Genomic DNA, 25,584 nt, shown 5'->3' on the forward strand with positions numbered 1-25,584 from the left:
AAAAATGTTTTCCCTGTCCCTTGGGGGCCCCAGAGACTTTCGACGCCTGGCGTCGAGGGTCTGGAGAGGTATCTGTGTGCTTCGGGCGTGGGGCCTCACTGATGTTAACCGCGGTCTCGGTATCTTGGAGCGCGGCCTGGGGGTGGAAGTCGTCTTCGTCTCCCGACGATCGAACTTCCGTTAGTGTGTGTAGCGAGGCACTCTTGGCAAGAGTGGATGATTGCCTTGCGTCGTGAGGCGATCTCGATCGAGAGCGCCCAGAGGACACCGAGTCGGACCGTTCTTTTTGTGCCTCTTTCCGGGAAGTCGACGTCGTCGAGGTCCGGTTGGTCTTAGTGTGTTTAGTGTGTGTTAGGTGTGTAGCGCTTGCGTCGCCGGGGGTCTTCCCCATAGCCGCCTTGCCGGACGACCTTCCGAGGTCGGGGACCTGCGCTCGTCGGCTGTCTTTCGACGCCGTAATGCCCTCGCCGTCCGAAAGTACGGCGTCGCTGCCATCGCTGAAGGCGCCCTCCGCTGCCATGGCCTCCTGCCTGGCGTGGTGGGCCCAACGCTTTGTCGAACGGTCCTTAAGTGTCTTAGGTTTAAACCTACTACACGCTCTGCAGTTCGCTTCGGGGTGATCCCTCGGCAAGCAGAGATTGCACGTGGCGTGCCTGTCGACCCAAGGGTATTTGCGATTGCACTTGGGGCAGAATTGAAAAGGGGTACCCTCCATACGCACCTTAAGGCAGCGGGCTGCTAAGTGTAGGAATATATATAAATGTAACTATATATCAAGAGTGAAGAGTATGTACCACCCCCCACTCTCCCTACTTGTAAGGGCCGAGGCCAGCGGCCTACTAGGCCCGGGCCGAGGCCAGCGGCCTACCGAGGCCCAGATCCGTCGTGCAGCAGTCGACGGTCGATGACTTCTCCAGCCGTCGTCGAGGTTGAGGGTCGACGTTGGGGTGGGGAAGGGAATGAATAAGAATTAAAATTATAATAACAGCAAAAGTATGGCTAAGGCCAGGGAACTCCGCAAGATGCTTCCGACCAGTATGGCGGAAAAAAACAATCTGAGGATCCTACACGCGTGAGGGATCTTGGGTACAGTGGACGTCACACTAGGGATAGTATTACTGGCACGCCTGTGTCGACGCCCATTTTCGACTTTCGAAAAACAAACTGTAATACTCCGCAGCTTCCACTAGATGTCGGCCTATGCACAGCATGTGATCTAAGCAGATTCCACAAGCCTCAGAAATATATATATATATATATACACACATACATACATACATGGTGATGAGTGTACTAACCAATTTAATGTTTACATTGGTATTACACTGCGCATTGAGATTGTGTATGTCTTATTAATGTACATTTTTCACTTTGTATTTTTGGTATTTACTTTGTGACTGCTGATCTGAAAGGGGAAAAAAAGTGTGTCAAACGGTGTAACAATTGTAACTGCAAGCAACTACAAACGGATTAAGACCCACAGTACTTTGTGAGTGAAGAAGCTGGTGTAGCTGGATGCCTTCTGGATACACGGCTGCAAACCCTTGTCTCCTAGTGCTTCGTCGTGGTGAAAAATAGTGGACCCTGGATGGGCTAGTGCAGCAGTAGTCGAAAGAGCGACTCGCCAGTTCAGAACTCTCTGTACTCCTATGTCGGTTTGTGGTTTGGTGCCTTTTTCTCAGCACCAGTAGCTAACAATCACTGCCGGTTGGAATCTTCTTTGTTTCTCAGTCCTGCACTCTGGTGAGGGGACTTTGTGGAGAGGATTCTTGCTTCTGGAGGTCCACACTGATGCCACCGAAATACCAGCAATATGTGGTCGAGGTACCCCAGGAATTGGATTCTGCAGCCCAGGAAGGTTGCAGGACGTCGGGGGAAGGCTCAAATTGAAGAGCGCCTTAAGGCTGGTTATGCCCACTAGCCAAGAGGAGGTAGTCGTCCTTGGCGGAGCTTCCCTGTCAATTCAAAAACAGGGTCAGGACAGCAGCGGTACTTCCGTGGTTACTGGAGGTGCTGCAGGCGTCTCTGGTCATTTTCGTAGCTTCAGTTCCAGTGGTCAACTTAGCCTTCTGTCCCAAAAGCCTCGCCTCGGGTGGCTGTCCGTGCAGGACAGCCAGGCACCCAGTTCAAACTGGTTCTAGCCAGGCATACCCTAAGACAAAGGCCAGGGAAGTTTCGGGTTCCTCCCTCACTTCCGACCTCAGCAGACACTGGAGCCTAGGCGGGCTTCACAAAGGGATCCCGCCAAAGGCAAAACTCAAAGAGGACCCACTCCCACCTGGAATGGTAGGAGAAGGACCAAGAAGAGACACACGATTGAAAAATGGTGATACAAGAAGATACTGCAGCTGTGAAGACACCCTGCGAGTAGCTAACACAAAAATGGCAAAAAGGTATCGACTGCCACCAGCCATCTAGGCGTGTCTGTTACTGTAACTAGAACTATAAAAGTTATAGGAGCAGTGGGAAATTAGTTACAATGTAGCCTCTCAGCACCCCTTGTAAGGTGGTGGGTGCTGAGCACGCAAAAAGAATAGGAAGGGGAGCACAAGGAGTTCCTCAGCAACACTGCAGATAGGGTGCTGAATACTGCAACAATTTATTACAGATGCCAGAGTAGCAGAAAAATATGGTTTGCATCTCAGAGCCAAAAGAATGAGAAAGTTGTAAAAAAAATCCCACTCACTCAGGAGAGTAAAGTCCAACAGAAGTGCTGGGGGTCTCTCAGGTTGAGGGGAATTGGCACAAGAAATTAAAAATCTTCCTAACACTACCTTTATTGGGTTTTGGCTAAACTCGGAGTCTCCATTTGCCATAACTATGGTGGCCTCCTAAAATCTTACCATTAGGGTTGATTTTAGAAATCCATCTTAACACAGTAATGTATATTCAGCTACCTATGCAGTAAAACTGGCTGAACCCCTGGTGAAATAAAAACTAAAAGTCACAGGCCTACTCTCCAATGCACTTGTAGGGTGATTGGAACTACCATGTTGTGCTCAAAATACACCCGATCCTAGGAGCCGTATGGTCAGACATTCCCTGTCCACAAAATAAGGTGGAAGGCTAAGGAAAACTAGTAGGGAAATGACAAAAGGTTTACAGGTCCCAAAAACAAGAGAAAGTATAAAATGTAACTCTATCCTCACATCTACAAAGCTGGATATACAACCATACTATTTAGAACACTTGAATTAAGGTTGACACTACAAACTAGCTAAAGCAATATTTACACATGTTCATTCCAATGTTAGAAAACCAATGGGTTACACACCCTTTTTCCCCCCCCAACACCAACAGTTTCCTAAAGTGACGGCAAAAGAGGTTAAACTAAAGCCTATGTAGATATAAGGCACCAACAAAACTTAAGAATGCCAAACCCATTCAACAGCAATGTTCAGAGGTCTAACAGGGGAGTAACCCTAGTTGTACATGTTACTTAAGGCTGGTTTCAACAGTAGTACAACTGGCTACACCATAGAGAATAAATACGTTAGTAAGCAGATGTCTAAAGAGTTAGGGCAAAAATGTGCAAAATGGAAAATGTAGGGCTTCCTGCGAAGAAAAGTTCAGACTACCAGTCCTTGGTGCCCAGGAGGATCCCAATCAGGACGCTTCTGCCAAGGCTCCACCACCCATGGCAAGGTAAGGGCTGCCAAGGTGAACTTCATGTCCAATGGTTTCCTATGGGGAAGAGCAGCGCTTAAGGATATGTACACAACCCGGCCCCCTGAACTCAGAATGGACAAAACAAGTGCTGCAGTCAACAAACCATTGCTTTGAACAAATAGGCTCACTGTAGGATCTGTTACAGGAGGCTCATCAGCCATGGGTAGAAGGCTTCTTCCGATGCTTAGGTTAAACACCAGAAAGGAGGCAGTAAGACAGCTCACCTTGGCTTCACCATAATGCAGGAGGACCTCTCTCAAGCAGCAGGTTGGAAGAACAGTTTCAGAAACCCTGAACAGGGTCAGCAGTTACTTAACAGCAGGAAGGTTGGACTCCAGATACCAGACAGGCTTCTCTCCATAGTGAAGAGCAGTGGCGTTGCTAGGGGTGGGCTGAAGGGGCTATAGCCCTGGGTCTTTTGGTTGTAGCCCAGATAGAAGCTAAGTAGCTACAACCAAAAGACTAGCTAGCCCTGAGTCTCGACAGTCCCCGACATGAGTGTAGCTCCAGATCTTTTCCAGACCTAACACCACCCCTGGTGAAGAGCAGCAGCAAGGTGGCAAGGTTCCAAAGGTACAGAGAATATGTTTGCAAAGATTGCAGACCCAAGGTTAGTTGGCATCCTTTGTGAGAAACCTGGCCTGGCGGTACTCCCATGCCTACTCCCCGGGGATCCACTGCTCAGATAGCCAGGGAAGGGCAATCATGTTTGGATCCTGACCCTGGGGGGTGGACACGCAAGGGAGGATCATCTGAGTGGAGGGTCTTCGGAGATTGGGGATGGAGTGTCAAAAGGCGAGACATGGTATCCCTTTTCCTAAAACCGACCTCCCTTACACCCCCTCTGCCTTTGTGGGCTATTATGACCCTAACCCCATGAGAAGACCTACACTTCCCCTGCAGACCAGGAAAAGGAATAAGAAAAGGCACACTGCCCCTTTAAGACATAACTCACCCAACGCTAAAGGACAGTCATGTCCAAATAATTGGGTAATGGAAGGTCAGCCAGGCTCTACACTGACCACACACCTGCAATCTGTTATTCTGCTGCAGGTGTATAAAAGGTGGGGCATTTAGCAGACCAGGGGTCGGCAGTTGGAGAAACAGCAACAGGGAGGCTGCATGGCTGAATCCAGCAGGGTATCCCAGACTTACGAGAAACTGTAGTTTGGGAGGCGAGCAGCAAGGAGGCAGAGAGAAAACCAGTTGGAGGAGACTAACGAACTGGCACGCTACCCTGTGGCAGAGCAGAGGCTCTGGGGTGAAGAGGCAAGGGAGCCATGTCTACAGGGAGCCAGTGTGGTTAAAAGGGAAAGGCCATGGACAGGACAGACCTTCCCATATGTAAGCCGGGAGTGCACATTCTCCTGCCGTGGTCAAGAGTGTCTGAGGGACAGGTGGTGAGACCCTGACCTTAGCTGCAGTGTTCGGAAAAGCAGATAGCCTGAAAGCATGAGCGAAATCACTGCCAGTGAGTCTGCAGTACAGGGAGACTCTTAATGTGACACACAAGGCTAAATACTATGTAGCAAGTGCAAGTGGAATCTGTTAATTCAGTCATCTAAGTCATCTACGATTGTGAGACAATTGGATAATGCGGACTGGGTAAGAAGTGATACAGAGTATATGAATGAAGGCAAAGGAAGGGAAAACCCATTGTCAAAGACTTCAGAGGGGAAAATACTGTATGCAGCAAACAAATGAAAAAAACATTGTGTGATACAAAGTTACTGAATGGTCACGTAAGGAAGATTACATTGTCAAACGTCTACTGAAAGAAGGAAATTGACATCACGAGGGGAGCTGTGTGAAGTATGAAGGGCGAGCAAAGTGGTGCTGGCAATCGAGAAACACAATGAGAAGCGGCAGAAGGCTGTATATGAGAAAGGAACACTTTTAAATGGCCAGAGCAAGTAAAGCCCAGCCAAGCCTGGTAAACTAAGTAAACTGACCAGAAAGGGGCCGAGCTAAAAGCCCCAGGCCCAGAGTTGTGCGACCTGTAATGGGGGGACCGTGCAGTCCGACAACTGCACCCAGACCAAAGGCAGCCTGAAAGTGGAACACAAAAGGTGGGGAAGGGAAGCCCATATGTTCTTATGAATAACTTCAACAGCTACACCTAAAAGTTGAGACTTGGGGAAGGGTACCCAGAGTCTAACAAATACTGTAGATACTTAAGGAAAAGACAAAGTGCTGCTTTCTAAGTTCAGGCAAGGGAAGCATACGAAACTAGCTGGAGTTTGTCGTTTGTGCATCTGAGAAAAGCAAACAGGAAGATTGTGACGCTGAGCATAACAAGATATGTGAGCTGTTAAGGTATGATATTTACTTGAAGTGAATCCTGAAACCTTGTGGCACTTTACTCCATGAGTGTCTGTAACCTGGGGAAGGGAGTTGTGGGAGAAGCTCCTGAAAGACATTGACATATGATTTTGGAACACCTACTTAGTTTCAACATTCTAAGACATAGTTAGTATTAGAAGTAATGGCATTTATAGGCTGCGACAGACCGCATTTTACTGGAATTTTAGACACAGGCTGGCCTTAACATCAGTTGAGGAAATGCCCGAGTTAGGGCAAGTTAGGTGTTACATCCTGAAATTTTAAATTAAGGTTTTCCAACTGGATCTCTTGCGTCCGTGTCCAACTGTTGACACAATGTCTGTCTCACACCATGCACAGAGGCACTCCAGTCCACAGAGGATGCAGGCCAACTACTGAACTTTGAGAGGTGAGGACAACAAAGTAGGGCTCTAGACTACGCCTGCTACCTTTTTTGAAATATTTGCAAGGAGGGGCGCTGTTGCGCACGATCAAGATGGCCGCCTGATTCCGGAGCTCCCGCTCCACATCAAGATCCGTATCAAACACATCTGTTTGGAGGCTGTTTTACGAGCGGCGAGACAGCTCCACCAACATACTATATGGCCGGGCACACCGTCTGAAAATCCTGGGAAAAAACGGCTTAAATCCTTCAAGATACGGCCGTGTAACGTTTGACCGCCGCCTAGTGCTGTGGTGATCTGGCAGCTGGAATCACGTGTATTCACCCAGGTGCCGGGGCTGTGGAGGTGCCGCGGGCCGCAGGTGCGAGGAGCCTCAAGCGACGACCTCATGCCCGATCGGGGCCTGGCTGAGACAAGTGGAGGCGGCGAGGAACAGTGGATCCCTCCCTCTGTTCGGGCTTGTGGTGCCGTGCTGCGAGCTGCTGCGGGCATCGGAAGATAAAAACTGAGCAGCGCGGAATCCTTCCTCCTTGGGGCGATGCTAGAGCGGGATCGTGGATGAGGCCTGTCCGGTCACGCGCTCTCTGAGGTACCGGGAGCGGGCAGGTTTGAGTTTCGGTTGCGGGCCTAGCATTGAGAGTCTCCATCTCCCGACTGACCTGAGAGACGTGGGGGGCAACCCCCGGGCCTTCTGCTCCTGGATCCCGGAATACGTGCCAGTAAGACCCGTGCACTGCAAGCACCAGGCTACAAGCACGACTGGGAAATAATACTATAACAAACTGTATACGTGGCAGAGCGCAGTCCATCCGAGCTCACGGAGACACAAACCTCCACTCTCGTCTGTACGAGCCGAGCTCCGGGGGGATTGCCTTCATACCAACGCTCCTGGAGATCGACAGACACTGCTCTTCGCCAAGATGGGGGAACCGCACAAGTCGGGCAAGTCATCCAAGACCCCTGGAAGCAGAAAGAAGGGCCCAATGGACACTTACAAACACCCAGAGACAGAATACGACGATGGACAGTCACCCAGAACCCGCTGGGTCTAGAGAACATGATTTGGGGGAACGTGATGATAAACTAACGATGTTGGTTCAGAACGGGTTCCTGGCAGTAAATGTGACGCTGGCCAAAATAGTGGCGATCATAGGCTCCATGAGGGCCAGGATCGACAAGGAAAGCGCTAGAGTTACAGAAACTGAGAATAGAATATCCGTCAATGAGGACACTATTGCTTGCCATAGCCAAGATATATCCCAGATCAAGGACACGGTCAGTAAATTGCAAAACAAGTGCGAGGACCTCAAATCCCGATCAAAAAAGAACAACGTACGTGTGGTTGGCGTATCGGAATCCTTTGGGAGGAACCAAATGGAAAAGAAACTGGAGGAACTGTTCAAATCTTTATTTGGTCCTGATGCTTTTTCAGAACATTTCTTGATTGAAAGGGCTCATCGCACACTAGCGCCAGCCCCCAAGCCTAGGGCACCTCCGCGTACGATAATTGCCCGTCTCCTGAACTACAGAGACAGAGACACGATTCTTCGACTAGCTAGGGAGGCCGGCACGCTTCAATTTGAAGAAAACCGTATACATATCTATCCAGACTTCTCAGTTGCGGTTCAAGCGAGCAGACAATCATACGAACCTGTAAAGAAACTCTTGAAAGCGCGCCAAGTCACGTATGCCCTAATATTCCCAGCAAAAATGAGGATTCAACACGATGCGAGAGCTCACTTTTTTGAAAACCCAGCCGAAGCCCTGGCTTACATAGAATCCTCTATGCCTCTGCCTCCCAGAGAAGACATACCCACTCAGAACAACAGACCCCGTCCAGCTGATTGAGGTGTAAGGTTGCATGAATCTGTCCGAGCCTGTGTTTATTTAGTACTACAAACAGCCTCACAATCTTATGAACAGGTGGGGCGCTGGGGGAGACGGAGTTGGTGGCCATGTGAGGTAACATGACCACCCCTGGAATGCTCCACAAGTTGCTGTGGGAACATCGTCAAGTTGGGGGAGACGGTGAGGGAGTGGGGTTGGTTGAGGGGAATCCAGTAAATTGTTGTCGCTATGCAGCCCTGCAGTTTGAAGCGGGCAGTGGGTTTCATGTTACGAAACCCAGTCTGGGGAAGGGGAGAGGGAGAACAAAACCCCAGGTTAGACAGGTCCAGTACGATTGTAAGGCCATCCAGCAAAACTGTTCTTGCCTTGCACAATATCCCATCTCAACTCTCCCTTGAAGATGCATGGCGGGTTCTCCCCCCTGAAAGTAGAGGATATACATACTACTCGTCCGTGCACGATTCGCAGTCTAGAATTGACTACTGGTTGGTCTCCCCCACTGCACTTACTGCGGTCCAGACGTGTGAGATATTGCCCCGCACGCTGTCTGATCATTCCCAGATTGTGATTGAGATCGACTTTCGTGACTCCACGAAACCTGTCAAAATATAGAGAATGCCCGGAGGGTTGCTCTGTGATGCTGGGGTAGTGGAAGGATTGCACATTGAGATTGCAGAGTTCCTAGACAGAAATATAGGCTCAGTTGACAGATACTCCACGGTGTGGGAATCCTTGAAAGTGTGGCTGAGGGGAACCCTGTCGTCCAAATCAGTGGGACTCCTTAAGAGGGTCCGAGCCGAACTAACCCAAACTGAACTCAAACTTGGGGAATTGGAAGGGGCTTACACATTGGCCGAGATACAGACACATTTGCAAAAATATGGTAGGCTGGCCATTAGGGAGGTGCAATACATGGCTGCCCCGATTCGCGCCCGTAGATATGGTGAGGGCAACAAAGCTGGCAGGACGCTGTCTAACCTCTTGAAGCAGGATAGACATTCCAGCCAGATCACTAGCATACAGACTCCACAGGGGGAGGTCCTTTTGGGGGAACAGGAAATTAATATTGAGTTTGCTAAATTCTATCAGCAATTATATAGTAACAAGGATACCAAGACACCCACCGAAATTAAGACTTACCTGGAATCATTGAGGTTGCCTACACTCACCGAGGAGGCCAGACTGGCCATGGACCAGCCGGTTACAGCTGAGGAAATCACTGAGGCGATTAAAGACTTGGCATCCAATAAAGCCCCAGGATCAGATGCAATAGGGGCGGAATTCTACAAGGAATTCCACAAATAACTTGTCCCTGTGCTGTTGCAGGTGTGGGAGGAATCACTACAAAGCAACACCTTGCCCCCCTACAATGAGGGAGGCCATCATAACTGTGCTCCCTAAATCCCGCCGTCCACCACAGGACATTTCCTCCTACAGGCCTCTCTCCTTCATAAACACAGACGCCAAGATTTTTGCCAAGGTGTTGGGCAACAGGCTTCTGCCTGAGGTCCTGAACCTGGTTCACCCTGATCAGAACGGGTTTATCCCAAACAGGTCCCCGGCCCTCAACCTCCGCAGACTCTTTGGGATCATGGTTCAGATAGATCCGGAGAGGAAAGCAGTGGCCATATCCCTGGATGCCGAAAAGGCCTTTGATTCGGTCTCATGGGCCTATTTGTTGGCGGTGCTGGAGGCGTTTGGTATCGGTCCCCATTTCATTGCATACTTCAAACTACTATATACGGAACCTGGGGCACGAGTGCTGACCAATCAAACTATTTCTGATCTGTTCCTGCTGGGGAGAGTCACCAGGCAGGGTTGCCCGTTCTCACACATTGTTTGCACTGACAATAGAACCTATGACGATTGCGATCAGGCTCAGACACTCGGATAGGGGTATCAATTTAAGGGGGGCCTCCCAGCTGATCTCTTTATACGTGGACGACACCCTTCTGTATGTTTGTGAGCCTGAAAACAATATTGCTCCCCTGATGGCTGAGATTCAGGAATTTACTGCCCACTCGGGTTACTCCATAAATAAGGCCAAGTCCGAGGTATTCCCACTTACACAGACAACCATGTGTCCCAACTCTACATGCGGAGGCAAGTGGTCTGCAGAGTGCATTCGATACCTGGGAATTGTGGTGTCAGGAAATAAACACGCTTTACACAGACAACCACGACAACACACTCCAAGCCCTGAGCACTAAATTACTACTATGGGACCGCCACTCAATATCACTGCATGGAAGAGTAGCGGTCCTTAAAATGATAGTTTTACCCAAGTTGCTATATCTTTTTGTTAATATCCCTGTATGGCCAGGCCGGCTCTTTTTCAATAGGCTTAGGTCAATGGCGACAACTTTTCTTTGGAATGGGAAAACCCCTAGAATAGGGTGGGAAAAACTGATTGAGCCATATTCCTCGGGAGGCATAGCTGCGCCTAATTTTGAGTTATACCATTACACGGCCCAAGCCCAATTCTCGAGGTACTGGTATGATGAACCTACTACTCCCCCACAAGCAGAGATAGAAACGCTCACCACACACCATACTAATATAAAGTCTGTGGTATTTGACACATGCTATAAAGACACATGCAAGTTCAACCCGGTGAGTTGTACAGTTGGTGCGTAGAAAGCCATATTTAAAAAAACTGGGTGTTGAGTCCCCATATAACCCGGAGACCCCCCCCCCTTTGGAACTACCCTGGCATACCACCTACACATGACAGTGGCCTGTGGGAGGCCTGGGACCCCTATGAGGAGATGAAGCTGGGTGACCCATTCGTTGATGGGAGGTTCGCGACCCTGCAGGAATTTACTAGAGCTTTTGGCGGGGGTCCGCTTAGGGTGCTTCAATACCATCGAATGCGATCAGCCTTTCAGAGACGCTGGTCGTCCTTCCCCGAGGAACCCTCCCCACTCATCCCTGTGTACAGCTGGTAACATCTAATGACAGGCTGGGGATTTCGGGACTTTATGCTGCGGTCCAAACACACTCCCCTTCGACTAATATGGTTAAAGTAAAATGGGAAAGGGATCTGCAGATCTCCATAGATGACCAGACCTGCGGAAGGTAACGTTCACTCACCAAACGAGTCTCCCTGAATGCAGGCCTTTGTCAAATTCAGTTCAAAATTGTGAATAGACTACACTTTACTCCAGCCAAAGTAGCACGGTTTGCACCAGATGTGACGGGAGAATGTCCCAAATGCAAGGCAGATGGGGCGGGTGCATTTCATATGTATTGGGGATGTCCGATAGTGCGGGTTTCTGGAAGGAGGTGGCAGAGATATTAGAGGAAATAACACAAGTCCCCTCTGCACTAATCCCGCAGAAATACTTATTTGGAGACATAGGCAAACGTTCCGAAAGAACCAGAAGACTGTTTAATGTTTCGTGTGCAGTGGCTAAAAAATGCATTCTACAACAGTGGAAGAGTACTGGGCTGCCCACTATGAAACAGTTTCTTAAGGAATTGACATATGTTAATGAAGCTGAAGTTTGTCATCACACGTCCATCGATGTGTAGGCCCAAAGACATATGGGGGCCACTCAGAATGTACCTGTGTGACATGATCCCAGAGGACGATGATATTGTGTGACCCTGATGTTTGTACGATATGTAATTAATTTGACGTTTCTGCATTGTGGTAATGTTGTAACTGATCTATGTATCTCTTGATCACTAATAAAAAGAGTTTAAAAAAAATGACAATGCATTACTTACCGTAAAAGCATTTCTGATGGTTGTATCTGCTTAGATTCACATGCTGTGCATAGGTCCGAAATCCAGTGGTCACTGCGGAGTATTGCATTTTGTTTTTCGTAGTCGAAAAAGGGGACGTCGACAAGGCGTGTCTAACACTATCCCTATAGTGACGTGCGTTGTACCCACAATCCCTCACGTGTCGAGGTCCCTCTGTTTGTATTTTTCTGCCCTGAGGGAGCCTTCTAGACGTGAGTGAGTACAGAAAAGAGAGAAATATAGAAAAGGATGTCTATGTTCCTTCCATCCGAGCGGGGAGGAAGGGTGGGCGCATGTGAATCTAAGCAGATACAACCATCAGAAATGCTTTTACGGTAAGTAATGCATTGTCTTCTGATGTTTGTTAATCTGCTTAGAATCACATGCTGTGCATAGACTAGCGAGCAGTACCCGGAGTTGCCGGTGGGTTATGAGAAGGAACAGTAGAGAAAAGATGTCTTAATACTGCCTGTCCCACCTGGGAGTCAGATCTAGAGTGTGCATCTAGACAGTAGTGTTTTGTAAAGGTTTGCACAGAACTCCAGGTAGCCGCTTTGCAGATGGACCCAAGGGGAACATTTGCAATGAACGCTATGGAAGCCCCAGTTCCTCGAGTGGAATGTGCTCTTGGCTTGAAGGGTAGTTCTCTCTTAGCAAGAGTGTAACAGAGAGTGATGCATTGCACAATCCATCTAGATATAGTGGACTTTGAAACTGCATCTCCTTCTCTTCCTGCTGCCACAGAGACAAAGAACTGATTAGTCTTTTTCAGTGGTCTGGTTCTTTCCATGTAGAACCTGACAGCTCTGCGTACATCTAGTGTATGCAGACTTTTTTCTCCCAAGCTGGAAGGGTTTTGAAAGAACGTTGGTAGTTCTATTGACTGGTTTACATGAAATTTCGAGATGAATTTTGGTGCAAACCTTGGGTGTGTGCGTAGAACCACCTTATCCTTGTGAACTGTTACGAAGGGGTCTAGTACAGAAAGAGCCTGTAGTTCACTTACTCTACTAATGGAGGTGATAGCTATTAGGAAAGCAGTCTTAAGAGTGAGGTCTTTAAGAGTTGCCTTGTGCATGGGTTCGAAAGAGGGCCCATGAGTCTAGAAAGTACCACATTTAAGTCCCATCCGGGAGCTGGGTTAGCTATCGGAGGGTGTATTCTCTTTACCCCCTCCATGAAGGCCTTGATAACTGGTATCTTCCACCACGACACTAAGTTGGGAAGTGGTGTATGCAGAAAGTGCCGCTAGGTGGACTTTAATGGAATTGAACACTAGACCTGAATCCAGTAAATGGGTCAAGTACAGAACAATGTTAGTGGGAGAGCAGTCAACCGGGTTGATGCTCTTACCTCTACACCAGATGACAAATCTTTTCCACTTGCTAGAATAGCAGTGGCGAGTATTAGGTTTTCTGGCTTCCCTGAGGATGTCCATACATCTCTGCGGGAGTTGTAAATGTCCAAATTCTATGATCCCAGGAGCCAGGCTGCTAAGTTCATGGTCTGAGGGCATGGATGCAGTGTCCTGCCCTTGTCCTGTGACAGCATGTTGTACGGGCAGGGAAGTTTCACTGGGGGAGATAGGGACATCTCGATCAAGTGAGCGAACCATGGCTGCCGGGCCCACATTGGGGCCACCAGTATCATGGTAACCTGCTCCTGGTGCATCTTGTGCACTACTTTGTTGAGAAGGGGAGTCGGGGGAAAGGCGTAAACAAATTTCCCTGACCATTGAATCGACAGACCGTTCCCCTTGGACTGGTTCTGGGGGTACCTGGAGGCGTAACTTTGGCATTGTGAGTTCTCCAGGGTTGCGAACAGGTCTATTTCCGGGAATCCCCATTGCGTGAAGACGTCTAAGACGATGTCTTCGTGCAATTGCCATTCATACTCTTCGGGCAGGGGGAACTCTCTGCTGAGTTTGTCTGCTAGCAGATTGAGTTCCCCTGGTACATGTTGTGATAGTAGGGACATGTTGTGTTTGAGAGCCCACTTCCATATATTCTGGGACAGCTTGGACAGTCCTGGAGAGTGAGTGCCCCCTTGCTTGTTGAGGTAGTACATGGCTGTGGTGCTGTCTGTGAGGACCATCACTGTCTTTCCTTGTAAGTGTTCCTGAAAGGCTTTCAGTGCTTTGAACACCGCTAGTAGTTCCAGCAGGTTTATATGCTTGGATGCTAAGCTCGGAGTCCACACTCCGTGAGCAGTCTGATGGGATAGATGAGCCCCCCATCCTGTAAGGGATGCGTCTGTGGTTAGAGTGGCTTCCACTGCGGGTGTGGCAAAAGTTTTCCCTAATAACAGGTTTTCTTTTGTCCACCACCGTAGCGAGAGAACCAAGGCCTGCGAGACCACCACTAGATCGTCCCATTGTCCGCTGGCCTGACACCACTGGCTGTAGAGCCACTCTTGCATTGGGCACATGCGCAGGCGCGCGTGAGGTACCAAATAAATACATGACGCCATCATCCCTAGCAAGCGCATTGCTTTGCGTACCGTCACCTCTCGACCTGCCACATAATGGGGGATCTGAAACAGCATGTTTTGGACCCTCTCGTTGGAGGGGAAGACGAGGCCGTCCTTTGTTCGAATTAGAGCCCCTAGGAATTGTTTGATTTGGCTGGGGTCTAAGCTGGACTTCTTTTCGTTGATGGAGAAGCCCAGTTGGGACAAAAGGTCTACGGTCTTTTGGGTATTGGAGAAGCATGTTTCGTAAGAATCCCCTGTTATGAGCCAGTCGTCGAGGTAAGGGTATACCGGGATGTATAACCTGCGCAGGTGGGCCGCTGCCACTGCCAGTACTTTCGTGAATACCCTTGGTGCAGATGCTATCCCGAAGGGTAGTACTCTGAACTGGTAGTGTTTGTTCTCTATCTTGAACCTGAGGTATTTTCTGTGCGCTGGCAACATTAAAATATGAATGTATGCATCTTTCATGTCCAGTGTTGTCATGTAATCCCCCTGTGATAACAGTGGGATTACTTCCTGCAAGGTCACCATACGAAACTTTTGGGGTTTGACAAACTTGTTCGCTGGGCGCAGATCTAATACAGGGCGCATGGTTAAGTCCTTTTTGGGTACAAGGAAGTACACTGAATAAATACCTTCTGTTACCTGAGATAGGGGGACAGCCTCTATAGCTTCTTTTTTCAGTAGCTCTTCTACTTCTTGAAGAAGAATAGTGAGGTGTTCCGGGGTCATGCGTCGGTTCCGTGGGGGTCTGTACTTCGGGGAACCGTTGAATTCGATGCAGTATCCATGGGCTATGGTGGATAATACCCAGCGGTCTGACGATATTCCCTCCCATGCTGAAAGGAACGATGTTAGCCGGCCCCCGACTGGTGATGCATGGGAGGGGACCCGAATCTTCGGGTCCTTTGTTGGTATTGGGCGTGGAACCTTTGGGTCTGGAGCCGCGACCTCTTCCTTTGCCACGGCGTTGGGCTCTTTGACTGAACTGGGTGTTGCTACCCTGGTTCGAGGGCCAGTTGGTAGCAGAGTAAAAGTGCTGTTGGTTTTGCTGCTGGCGTTGGCCACGAAAGGAGCGTCTATTGCCATAGCTGCGTCTGTTAGGGGGCCTTGAAATTTGGTCAAGAGTCTTGATGGTATCAAACTCTTTCTTCGCATGTTGTAGGGCCTCATCAACTGCTTTCCCAAACAGATGTGTTTGTTCTATGGGCTTATTTATCAGGGAAGCCTGGGTTTCCAGCTTAAATCCCGAATTGCGCAGCCAGACATGGCGTTTGAGAAGTATTCCCTGAACCAGGGAATGGCCAGCCGTCTCTGCGGCATCTAAGGAGTTCTTTACGATGCCCTGGTTTACAAGAGTTCCCTCTGAGATTATAGCTAACAGGCGTGAACGCAGGGATTCTGGTGTGTCCTCTGCTTCGCTGCGCAGCTTGCTCCACTGTGCATCTGTGTAGCTAGCTAGTAGTGAATTGTTATTTGCAATCCTAGTTGAGAAGGCGGCGGAGGTCGTGATTCTCTTCCCAAGTGCATAGAGCTTCTTGCCCTCTTTGTCAGGTGGTGCCTCACTAGTGGATAGTGGTACCCCCACTCTTTTTCTTGTATTAGTAACTACGAGGGAGTCCGGAATAGAATGTCCTCTGATGTACAAAGGGTCAGAGGGCGAAGGGCTGAAGCTTTTCTATCCGAGGGTTGACCCCTCTGACTAAGGCCGGATTGGAAAGGGAAGGAGTTATTCTTCTCTTTATAGAAGCCAGGAGCGGAATAGACTGACTAACAGGGGCTTTTTCTTTAATAACTTTCTCTACAAAGTCTATGTCAGGAAGAGTCTCCCCTGTGTCTATTTCAAAATGCGCAATAGTGCATTAAGTGAAGGTTGGTCATCTATGGGAGAGGTGTTTCCAATAGGTGAATCCTTGGGAGGAGAAGGGTGAAAGACATCAGGGTCTGAGTGCACTGATCGGGATTGCCAAGGCTGTACTGATGGGGATTGCCAGGGCTGCGAGGTAGCTGTATCTTCTTCAAAAGCTCCTGCACTAGTGTAAGGATCTTCTTCAAACCCCTCTTCCTCATGTTCTCCCTCTCCACCCAAACACTCCTCATCTTCCTGGAGGTATTGCTCCTCTTCAGTGAGGTCATATGCGTCTGTAGAAGGGGGAAACAGCCTAGGAATCTTGACCCTAGGGTCATCCTGGGGCCATTCTCCTGGTCTTTTGGGTGTGGGTGGGTTTTGGCTTCCCAAAAACCTTTCCATTTTCTCCATACAAGAATGGAGTCTTTCAAGGGTCTCATGGGGGACCCCTGAATAGTCTAGAGGGGGGAAATCAGTGTCTTCACCTTCCCACAACGTCGAAGAAAGGTTTCCGTCGCCCTCTGAAAAGCCCTCCGGTAGTTCAGAAGTGCCCTTAGATGAAGGGGGCAGTTCCTGGCTACTCTTGCGCTTTTTCGGCGTTTCCATAGCTTTTTGTGCGGTATTCGACATTTGTTTCGTCGTCCGCTTACGTTTGTCTTCGGAAACAATTCTCGCCAGGCTCTCGACAACGAGTTTGTCAGTAGAGGGCTCTGGTGTCGACGTTGCCTGCGTTACGCGTTGTTACTCGAAGGCCGCTCTATGGAGCGTTACGTCGGATGATTTTGAGGTAGCGCCCGTGTTTGATGAAAGCCCAATCGCTGGTCGCGGCTGCCTTTGCGGGTGGGGCTTGAGACCCTTACGGTCTGAGGTAGACGCCGGAGTGCCCTGCGTCCCCTTCGGCGCTGATGGATCCTTCGTCTTCGACGAAGAAGAGCCGTGGGTTGTGTGCTTAGGCCTATGGGGTCTATGTGCGTCCTTGTCGCCGGGGTGTTCATCCCCATAAGCAGAGCGTGAGCCGAGCCCGTCGGGGCCGGGGACGGACGTCGAGGAGCGCAAGAGCTCCTTCTGGGGGTTAATTACTTCCGTAACGGACGTTGAGTTATCACCCTCCTCGTCACTTTCTGTAACAGCGGCGGCGGGTGAGGAAACTGACTTCGACATAGCGTAGTCCGCCCACCTCTTAACTTTTCGTTCTTTAAGAGTTCTTGGTTTCAAGAGCTTACAGGCCGCGCAGCTGTCCTCCTTATGATCGAGGGGCAAGCAACGATTACAGAGCTTGTGTTTGTCCTTCCAAGTGTATTTGCCCCTACAGTGTGGGCAAAACTTAAAAGGTGTCCTCTCCATAGCTGAGGCAATAATAACTGGTGATAACAACCCCAAGGGAAAGATAGGGGAGAAAGAAAGACATTCTCAAAGAGAAGATAAAAGTTTGAACCCCCACTCTCCCTACTGTATGTTGGCCGGCGAGGCCAGGCCACGTGTTCGGCAGCGCCGAAGGATCTCCTCTGTCTCTTCTCCTCCATCGAAAACTTGCTCGGCGGAGAAACAGCTTCAAAGCTGACATAGAGGGGAGGGATCTTTAACAATATAATAAGTATAATTAAGGACCGAGGTCCGTAGTAAGTATTTGCAATGTCTCTCTAGGAGCTCCGCGTTGGGCGACCAAAAGCTGGGCGGAAAAAAACAATCTGAGGGACCTCGACACGTGAGGGATTGTGGGTACAACGCATGTCACTATAGGGATAGTGTTACAGACACGCCTTGTCGAAGTCCCCTTTTTCGACTACGAAAAACAAAATGCAATACTCTGCAGTGACCACTGGATGTCGGACCTATGCACAGCATGTGATTCTAAGGAGATTAACAAACATCAGAAATATTTATTTGCAAGGAACTTGGGGGTTGGTTACCCTGAGTTACCTGGGGGAAACCAAACCTGGACTCCCTGCTCACTGTGCTCAGAGAGGCAAAGCTTCACCACACTGATTAGGCCCAACAAGGCTGAAACACGTGTATGGGGTTGCTGTTGGTACTCTTGTTCAGAAGGGAATTGCCATAGCATTTCGGTGCTGGACTGCCCATGTGGGCGGGACAAAGACTTACGTGAAATGGATATTTCCCATCTGTGAAAGGTACAGTGAGCAAAAAGCGATGGCAGCAAACTCATCTCGGTGGGAAATAAACACAGAACAGGTTATCATGCCATGTTCTTTCTGGCGAGGAGCACCTTTTACCTTTTTTGAAAAAGGGCTCTAAACTAGATGAGCCCACCAGGTCTACCCTATCAGAAGGGACAGGCAGAAGTCGGATTGGACAATGCTGGTTGCAGCAGTCCTCCTGCATCCCTCTGTTCATCCTTCAGGAATGGCTCTGTGGCTCCGATGGTCGATACCTTGAACGGCTCCAGATTCTTTCCTTAAAAATCGGACTATCCTAGACTGGGAGACACTAGACCACCAATAAAAAGGACCTGCAACATTCAAACTGTAAAGTTGAACCAGTTCCCCTGCAACTGCCCACAACAGTGAACTCACTCTAGCTGGAATTCTTTTGGAGGCGGACAGTCCTTCTACCCAGTACAAACACACAAGAACTTCTGCCAGCTTCTTGTAAGATTCAGATGAAAGTGCACAACGCTATAGGGTAATTTCCTACCTGAAAAGGGAGTACAAGTGCCAACAAAGGTGATACCGCAAAAACAGGACTTGAACCACGAGGAGTAGTCACATGAGCATTACGTAACAAAACGTGAAGAACAGGAACTCTGTTACCAGCCTGTTCAGCAGACATATAAAAAAATGGGCAAAAGGTTGAACAAACAACAATAAAAGGCAATAGACAGAGTGACCTCCTGAAGAACTCCACTGAAGGTGGGCAGTACAGCCATAAAAAAAAAAAAAGTGAGAGAAATGGGTAAAGCTCTCCACACCCTGGTAGCAGTAAGTCCTGATCAGTGCACCACAAATTATGCAAGTTGAGCAGGTGAGGATGGCTAAAAAAATACCTCGCTCACTCCAAAATCATTAAAGATCCAAATCAGACAGCAAATACGCTGGGGATTCCGTTAAAATAAATAAGGGGAAAGAGGCAAAAAAGATAACTTGTTAGAGAGGAACAATCAGTAGCACAGTGATCTAGAGGGAAACTACTGTCCAACACCATACCAAACCGGTGGACCCTAGTATTAAAAGAAATTTCAAATTTTGTCACTGACATTGACATTTCTTTCTTTGATAAACTCGTATAAGCTCTTGGTAAAGCAGGAGGACATGAATAGGATACTAAATAATGGCATTATGTATTGCTCGAATAAAGTGAAGAGATAAGAGATGCAGCAAATAGTGGACAAAGGCAAAGAGAAGTGGACAAAAAATACTTTGCTAATTTGGTCACTATAGCTTTAGGAACCGAGAAAGGAGTGCCACCCACAAGCTTTGATATGATATGTCATTTAGAATGCACAAGTGTTTCAAGGCACGACAAGTCAAGATAGGAAAGACAGAGGGAGGACAAGACAAACGATCTTAGTAGGGCTTGTGTCATTCAGAACGTGCAAGAGAGACAGCGCAAAGGGTAGGGGAGAGGGAGAAGTGCCAGGGAGAGGGAGGTGGGAAATGCAATCAGGGCAGCAATTGCTCTGAGAAAGTGCAATCAGGTCAGCGCGGCTCGAGGCAAGCGCAAGGAGGCAGGGGAGTGATGAGGTTACAGTTACAGCCCTTAAGTGAGCAGTATGTCTGTTTTAGTTTCTCACCTTTACTTCCAGTGTTGCTCCAAATGCCATTCGAAATTCTCCATTGAAATCCTTGTTAAAAACTCTTTGGAATGTTTGCTTGAATAGTGATGTATTGAAAGAGTCGCCCATTACCATGTGACCCCTAAAACATTATAAATGAAAAAAGGTTTAGGATGGGGGACTAGGTGGCAACAATGCGAGATTACATTTAAGATTTTAATCAGCAGAACATATCTATTAACAGTTTGGGAGAGGTCAATTAACAAATATTAATTCCAGCACCAGCTAGCAAGAAAGCTTTAAAAAAGTATTTTTTTCTACATGATTACACAGACTATATTTTGAAAGCAGTACGTTTTGCCGACCTATAATTAACCCTTTTTTCAGTTTTGTGGCTTCACACCTATGCCCCGCTCCCTATTATACGGTTAGGTTACATTTTCATTTTTATACTAAAAGCTCTCGCCTGTGAGACCCCCCAGTACTTGTTGTTGGACATGTGGATTATTTTTCTATGTTCCAGAGTGAGTGGGAATGTTTTTACCCACGCGCCCTTTCTTTTACTCTTTTTATGGGTGTCGTTTTTATGACGCTCCATACTTTATTTTTGGAATTCTACTTTCCCATAACTTTTTGGGCATCTGCATTTTCCTGTTGCAGCACACAGCACTTTCTGTGCAGTGTTTCTGGGGTGCACCTTGGGCCCTTTCATTTTCTCTTGGGTTCCTTGTGTGAATTACTGTTTCCAAGGGTAGAAGGATAATTTTTATCCTTTCTACTATCCCCATTGTGAGATCAGCAAACCCCACCTTATGTGGAGTGCCGAGGTGATACACAGTATCCTCTTTCTCACTGCTCCGGTAACCTTTCTATTACAGTGACATATTTTGTGTAATTTGTATTCGCAGTTTGTCAAACCAGCCACAGTAATGCACTGAATGGTCACATATTCGTCTAAAATTGTGTCTTCTTCCTTTTTTTGGCCATTTTTAGGGTGCCTGTCCTGTCTTGGTCCTTCTGCTGTCCTGGGAGGAGAGGTCCTAGTTTGATTTTTGTCTTTGACAGGACCCCTTTTGAAACCCGCTGAGGCTCCAGAGTGTGTCTAAAACAAAAGGATACGAGGAAGGAGTCCGAAACCCTGCAGCCCTTTGTCTTCTGGCATGCCTGTTTGGAACCAGTCCTTACTGGAAGGCTGGTTATCCTAAAAGGACAGCCACCCCCGAAAAGTTTGAATGTAGCATGTGTGCCGATTGGCTGGGTGCCTGGATAAATGGCCTGGATCTGGAAGCTGAAGTCAAGTCAACCACTGGAGCTGAATCCGATGAGGAAAAAGAGAAGACAGCTGCAGATGTTCCAGTAACCGCTGCCAACCCCTTTTTCAATGCAACCTGGGAGTCACGAAGACTCTGGCCCTTGGACTGGTGAAACCAATCCGTCTTACGAAGACCTGCAATACGATCCATCCCACAACAAGCTGTGACCTTCCTGGGCTGCGGACCACCAATAACCTGGGACCTGCAATGTTAGGGAGTGTTAGGCAAGATTGTGTGCAGTACCCTTTGGGAGACTACAGCAACCTTGACTTCATGGCAATAGGAACCCAACCTTTGTTATAAGTCTGTACTACACAGTTTGGTAGTGTGGCTGAGCAGCCATGCTTATCTCAAGAGGGGTCAATGTGAGCAGTAGGGTTTTTAGACAGCGATTCACAGTGGCAAGTATTCAAATAAACTCTTACATTCAAGGTTTCTTGATTAAACAATCATTAATTTAATAGTCAGTTGAATAAGCCTCCTTCAGAAGGGAGCAATATTTAACTAACACAAAAATACACTTCAAAATACACACACTTAGTTTCTCTAAATCAGCAAGTACCCATTTGGGATGGCACACAGATGGTTCCTGCACCCTGAGGTGACTTAAATAACTAGGACACTGAGGATATTAATATATAACTGGTACATTTAGAGCAATACTGAATTGGGGTCAAAGAAAAGGGTTTGGGATAAAACAAAGGTTAAACAAATATTCTGAAGCAGGTGAGTACTTCTTAACCCCCTTAATGCAAAGTAAATTAACCCTTTCCTGGAGGAACGGTAAAGCACAGAGGTCAGAAGATTCTTTCAGGGAGCCAGGCCAGCAAATGTTAATTGAGCAAAAGTCTAGGTGAGCTGAAGCACTTCTTGCAGTTAAGTAAAAGTCTTGCACAATGTTTTACAAGTCTTTGTAGAAAAAATAGAATCACTGTATGGCCACAAGCTGGGAGGCTTGTGTGGGGTAAAGCTGCAAGCAACTCTGCAAAAGCAACCAAGACAAGTCTCAATTGAGAACAAGCAAGGCTACACAACAAGAGGCAAGTCCTCTTAGTTTTACAGAAACTTTGGTTAGAAGAAATTGGTTCCAGCTGGTTTCTTTAGTGTAGGTCTGCAGATCCTGTTGTTCCCGAGCCTCAGTCGTGGGGACAAGAGGTAGGACGTATGGGGACTCCTGCACTACAAATTGAAGGTCGGCGGCAGCAATGGGCAAACTTCAAATCAGCGGCAATTTGCGGTTTCAGCTCCTTGCGTCTCTCACTAATAGCAACGCTACAGTTCTCGGATACCACTTTAAAATGTCCTCGCATCTGGGGTCCAGCACTCTGTTGAGGATGCTCAGGCTTGGTCAGTCCTGCTTCATGGGAGTCCGAAGGATCTTCCTGGAGCTCGGGTCTGACTTAAAGACACTTACTCAATTCTGGTGTTCCTCTCTCTGGCACTTCGGTTCCTGCAGCAGCAATGGAACTACAACCAGCTCCGAGAGGATATCCAGATGAGCTCGTCTTGGGGTTGATTGGTCCCACCAACAAAAGGGGAGAAGTCGTCCTGTTAGGGAGAATTCTCAGAAATGAGCCAATTCCCTCTACCTTAGAGACCCCCAGCAACTTTGCTGGATTTTGAGGACTTGATTTCTTTAAACTGGAGACAGTGTGACCTTTTCCCACTCTCTCCTGGATTTTAATGTGATTTTGTACACTGCGTTTCTTTTTGGTTATGGAGGCTGACAAACTCCATCACCTTCAGTGCAGTGACACAGGGAAGTCTTTCAGATTTCCCAAAGGTTTAAATACCTTCTCTGGGATAAACTACCGTTTCCCAGAGCAGTAAAGTGAAATTGACTTTACTTACATTTGTAACTTTCTAGACCCAGCACACACTATCTTACAATAGGGTGTTGGAGGGGTTACTTAATATCCCCTTTTTCTAGCTTCTCATGTAACCATTTTATGTTAACCTTTCCTCATTGAATGGCTGGTGGCAGTGGTTTACTTTTTACTACCATTATGGGATTTTACTGTGGGCTGCATTCGCAGTCACGGTAAAGCACCCATGGGTGCCATTTTTGTCAAAATGGCTCAGGTCTTCTTTTTTCACCATTTCTTTGTGGAAAGGTCCTTCTTGAGATTTACTCTGCTCACCAAACCACGTTTGATCCCTTTGGTCATTTTGCCTTTGGCGGGATTCACGAGTGAAGCCCGCCTCTGGCTCCAGGGTGTCTGGCGGGGGCAGGAAGCAAGGGAGGTGCCTGAAACTCCCTGTTCTTAGTCTCCTAGGAGACAGGAATGCACTTATGTGATTAGCCAGCTGGCTGTCCGGCAAGGACAGCCACCCTGCTGGGTGACTGACAGCTAGGCTGGAGGTCTTCTCTAGTGGAGGCGAATTCAGAGATTCAGCACTGCAGCAGGGCTTCACTGGGGCACAACAACGGTCCAGGAGTTAAAGCAGGCATCTCTTCCAAGTTCTTCTTCGGATTCCTTCGTCCAGTGGTCGACTCTGCCTTCCAAGGAAAGAGTCTTGCCTTTTATGCAGGTTTGTCCCATTAATTTGCAGCCTAGCTGTCAATCACACAGCAGGGTGGCTGTCCTCCTAACTAAGACTAAGCACAGGGGGTTTCGGGCATCTCCCTCGCTTCCTGCCCTGCTAGACACGCTGGAGCCAGAGGCGGGCTTCACTCCCGAGTCCCACCAAAGACAAAATGAACAAAAAGGACCAAACCTGGTTTGCCGCACAGAGTAAATCTCATGAAGGACCTTTCCAACAAGAAATGGCCAAAAAAGAAGACCAGGGTCATTTTGATGAAATGGCACCCATGGGTGTCTTACCTCAGCTGCAATTTCAGCCCGCGGTAAAAACACTCAATGGTAGGAAAATGTAAACCACTGCCACCAGCCATTAATCGCAGAAAATGTAACATAAAAACATTACATGAGAAACTAGACAAAGGGGATACTAAGTAACCCCTCCAGCACCCTACTGTAAGATAACGTATGCTGGGTCTAGAAAGTTACAAATTGTAAGTAAAGTCAATTTCACTTAACTGCTCTTGGAAACAGTTTCACCAAGAGAAGGTATTTAAACCTTTGGGAAATCTAAGAGACTTCCCTGTGCCACTGCACTGAAGGTGCGGTTTGTCACAATGTAAAGATGATGCCAATGGAGTTTGTCAGACTCCAAAGTCAAAAGAAACAAAGAGTCCAAATTACAGAAAAACATATGAGAGAGTGGGAAAAAGGTCTCACTCTCTTCAGGTTAGACATTAAAAGTCCTAAAGTCCAGCAAAAAGAGATGGGGGTCTCTAAGGTATAAGGGAATTAGCACATTTCTGAGAATCCTCCCTAACAAGGGGCATACTAGGTATCCCCTTAGCACTTCACACAAGGTGGTGTATGATAATCTCTCATAGTGTAACATTTTAAGAAGGATACTAAGTATACCTCTATCCTTAAGAACTGCACTTAGTAAGGCTAAGAAAATAATATCAAAGGAGAACCCAGAGGGTTCTCAGCAACACTGCACATAAGGTGCTGTGTGCTGCAAAAGTTACACAGATGCCTTTAAAGAGATATGGAGGAAAGCAGACTCTATAGCAAAGATAAACCACAGAGAACAGAGTTCTAAAACTCAGAGCATATAAGAATGAATGAGGGGGGAAAAGGCTCTCCTCATTCAGGATAGAAAGATAAAGATCCAGAAGTCCAGCAAAAAGGACTAGGGGGTCTCACTAGGAGAGGGGACGAAACATAAAAACAATAAATCTCCAACATCGACATAACAGGCAATCAAATGTTCCACCTTCAAAATGGGTGTAAAATCACTGCACACCATGTTTGAGAAGGCAACTCTCTTTTCTTACACTCCATGATACATAATAACAGTCCCCACTACTTTTGGGAGTATAAAAGGCAGTCAAAGTGGAATAAGGAACCAAAAACCTTGAGGATATTCCTTTAACAAATAGCAGTGAAGTCCAACATTTATAATGGATGACGGCAGTTCACAGCTACTTCCAAGGCCAAAATCATTACCTACCCAGTCAGGTTTGAACAACATTTCATTTCCAAGAGGCCAGTCTGATCCAAAGCACAGGCATAAATATCGATGCAGTGACCATTTGCTGCGGTACGGTTTGCTAAGGCCTCATAATGCTGCAGTGGAAGGAAACAGAACATTAATTACTTTTCCTGTTAAAGTGGATTTTGTATTTAAACGGGACACTGAATT

General features: G+C 47.7%; 1 protein-coding gene across 1 annotated transcript in view; it reads right to left on the reverse strand.

Annotated features, from left to right (window-relative positions):
• The window catches only part of SEC23B (SEC23 homolog B, COPII coat complex component), a 474,773-nt gene that overhangs the window by 302,027 nt on the left and 147,162 nt on the right, over positions 1-25,584 (reverse strand). Inside the window, exons 9-10 of the mRNA XM_069607535.1 lie at positions 25,393-25,508; positions 20,066-20,189 (exon numbers count right to left, since the gene is read on the reverse strand). Of these exons, the coding sequence (XP_069463636.1) occupies positions 20,066-20,189; positions 25,393-25,508 (240 nt within the window). The remainder of the gene's footprint in view (positions 1-20,065; positions 20,190-25,392; positions 25,509-25,584) is intronic.

Source organism: Ambystoma mexicanum, chromosome 4q, assembly GCF_040938575.1.
Source record: "Ambystoma mexicanum isolate Mex_15411 chromosome 4q, UKY_AmexF1_1, whole genome shotgun sequence".
NCBI classification, from domain to species: Eukaryota; Metazoa; Chordata; class Amphibia; order Caudata; family Ambystomatidae; genus Ambystoma; species Ambystoma mexicanum.